This window comes from Miscanthus floridulus, chromosome 11, assembly GCF_019320115.1.
Source record: "Miscanthus floridulus cultivar M001 chromosome 11, ASM1932011v1, whole genome shotgun sequence".
NCBI classification, from domain to species: Eukaryota; Viridiplantae; Streptophyta; class Magnoliopsida; order Poales; family Poaceae; genus Miscanthus; species Miscanthus floridulus.
Window position 1 is genome coordinate 71,881,022 of NC_089590.1, and position 2,915 is coordinate 71,883,936.

The 2,915-nt window shown below is 55.5% G+C and overlaps 1 protein-coding gene across 1 annotated transcript; it reads left to right on the forward strand.

Moving 5' to 3' along the window:
• Positions 1–530: 530 nt before the first annotated feature.
• LOC136492179 (splicing factor Cactin-like) lies at positions 531–1,315 on the forward strand. The gene is made up of 2 exons (XM_066488286.1): positions 531–794; positions 842–1,315. Exons 1-2 carry the CDS (start codon positions 531–533, stop codon positions 1,313–1,315), a joined length of 738 nt encoding a protein of 245 aa, XP_066344383.1.
• Positions 1,316–2,915: the final 1,600 nt, after the last annotated feature.

Sequence of the window (2,915 nt, forward strand, 5' to 3'; positions counted from 1 at the left end):
GAGGCCACGCGGCCGTCCAACGCGCTGCGCAGCGCCGTCCGCCGCCGCGCCGCCTCGGTGTCTGAGAAGCTGGCGGCGCGCGGCCTCGGCGCGTTCGTGTGGCGCAAGAAGCTGGACCGCGATCTCTCCCGCGGCATCCTCCCGGGCATCGTCTCGGTCCGGTCCGAGCGGCGCCGCTGCCTCGCGCGCCGCAGGGAGGCCGACGGGGTCAGGGCGGCGTCGGCCGCGGCGCGACGCGCGTCGTCGCCGCCGCCGGTGCCTCCTGCCGCGTCGCTGGCTAGGGTGGAGGAGGAGGAGGCCAAGGAGGCCGCGTTCCTCCTCCAGCAGGGCAGGCTCCGGGCCGCGATACGGTTCGCCGAGGGGCGCCCCCGGCGCATCGACATGCTCGTGGAGTCTCTCCGCGGGGCAAGCTCGCGGCGTTCCGTGGCGCGTCCGCGGAGGAGCTGGGCGAGGAGATCGGGACGCTGGCCGATCTTGACAGGGAGAACGGGCGCTTCTGGGAGGCCGCCCAGTTACTCTGCGATGCCGAGATGGTGAAGGCCGCCGGCGCCGGGGCGGACGGACGCAGCGGCAGGTCCTTGCACTCGGAGGTTGCGGCCGACGTGATGAGCGTCGTCGAGGGGAAGAGCATCGAAGAGCTTGAAGCAATGCAGCAGACCATCGCCGCTCGGATGGCCGACGGCGAGTCCAAGGTCGTCGACCAATTGCAGGAGGTGACGGAGCTCATCCGGGTCGAGAAGGCCAAGAAGTTCCTGGCGCAGAACTACTCCACCTGCGACGACGCGCCGGCACCGGTGCCGCCCTCCGTCTCTGACAAGGAGAACACGGAACAGCCGAACAGGAGCGCGGACGCAGCACCGCGGCGGACGCCGATGAGGAGGGGTCGGAGCCGCTCGGCGCGGTGGCGTTGCCGCCGACAGAGACGCTGCCCGCGGGGCCGGAGTGGAGGAAGCCCAGGTACGTGGCGCGGGTGCGGGTGTGGACGGGGCACGAGTGGAACAAGTACAACCGCGTGCACTACGACCACGACCACCCGCCGCCCAAGGTCGTGAAGGGCTACACGTTCGTGCTCCACTACCCGGACCTGGACCTCGCCGGCGGGAAGCCTCCGCAGTACACCGTCGAGGAGGACGGCAGCGGGAGCGACGAGACCTGCATCGTCAGGTTCCACGCGGGGTGGCCGTACGAGGACGTCGCGTTCAGGATCGTCAACAGGGAGTGGGAGCGCTCGCGGAAGGCGGGGTTAAGGAGCACCTTTGACAGGGGCGTCCTGCGTCTCAGCTTCCACTTCAAGCGCGTCTTCTACCGGAGATGAGAGATGACGGCGGTTGATCTCAGTGCCGCCGTTTGTAATTAGATGAATCAAGACTCAAAGACACGATTGGATCCTTTGTTTGCTCATCTGGAACTGGCCTGTAAAAGTGTAAATAGTAGAGTCAGGTTAACTGTGTCAGCTGTCAGCTATTGCAGAAGAGGTTTCAGTAAAGTACCTGGTGGTGAATACCAAATTAATCATTCGTCGGTTTTGTTTACAGTTTATTTACACACTATCTCCGCGTCAGCTATCTTCAAGCTCAGCTTTGTCATAGGCTTGTTACTTGTGGAGACCATGTGAGTCATAATTCCTCATTTGCAAGTTGCCTGTCTGTTGCGGTGCCTCTTTGAAACTTCAATTTGCATCTGCATCTGTCTAGGAACCAGAAATCTTCTAAGCTCAGCCTGTTCGCTTACTCGTAAACGATCGTAAATTTCCAGTCGAAAACAGTGTTTTTCTCTCACACCAAACCAGCTAGCAGTAAATAATCCACGATACGATACGGCCTCCCGAACAGGCTGATATATGGGTAGCAATGTAGTATGCCTCAACTAAACATGCCTCGGTTTGTGAGTTTGTCTAGCTGAACTCTGTAGAGTGTAAACCATGAGTCTGTCACCCATCAGTAAAGGGGTGCTTGGTTCTTTAGTCGCTCCTAAAATTTATATCACATCAAATGTTTAGATACTAATAAAGAGTATTAAATATAGATTAATTATAAAATCAATTACATAGATAGAGGCTAATTTGCGAGACGATTTTTTTAAGCCTAATCAATCTGTCATTAGTACATGTTTACTGTAGCACCACGTTGTCAAATCATGGACTAATTAGGCTTAAAAGATTCGTCTCGTAAATTAGTCACAAGTTATGTAATTAGTCTATATTTAATACTCTATGCATGTGTCTAAATATTCGATGTGATAGAAATTCTAGGAGGGCACGTAGAAACTAAACACTCCCTAAATGTCAAGATTCAAAAGTATATATATCTGCCTTTCCTAGCGTCAGCAAAAGGTTCATTGTTTTTTTCTTTGAGACGAAGGTACATTGTTGTTATAGGCCTTTATTAAACTTCTGGGCTTGGGCCGATGCTCTCTTTGAAAAGAACACAGAAGTGCGCACAAGGGCCCAAAATCGTGCTATGCAACACATTTTTGTCAGGTGTGTTTTCAGGGTTCTGCACTTCAGTTTTTGTCAAGAAAAAAGGAGTTCAGACGGAAACAAGTACTCACACTGAACCTTGCTAGCGACCGCTAATTCATCTTCAAAACATATTTCTTCTTTGCTTTTCTCATTTGCCTTTCTGGAGCAGGCTTTCACATGAAAAAATCATTCAAACTCGATAATGTTTAATCATTGGGGATACTAGCGTCCGGACAGAAGCGCGCCCCTGACGCTCGCACCTCTTCCGTCACGCGCGCCCGTCGCACCTTCTCCCTGACCCCTCCCTCTCTGCAAGTCCGGACGCCCGTACCTCCTCCATCACGCGCGCCCGCCACTCCTTCCCCTTGACACCCTCCTCTCTCTCCTCGCGAGCGGGACTCAGGAGCCAGGATAAGGACGAGCACGCCCTGTCCACATGACCCCAGCGTGCCCC

Excerpts from the sequence above, each read along its gene's own strand:
- LOC136492179 (XM_066488286.1), top strand. The coding sequence starts at position 531 with ATGGTGAAGGCCGCCGGCGCCGGGGCGGACGGACGCAGCGGCAGGTCC. Across the intron at positions 795-841 it reads GCGACGACGCGCCGGCACCG|GAGCGCGGACGCAGCACCGC; the intron begins GTGCCGCCCTCC and ends ACAGCCGAACAG.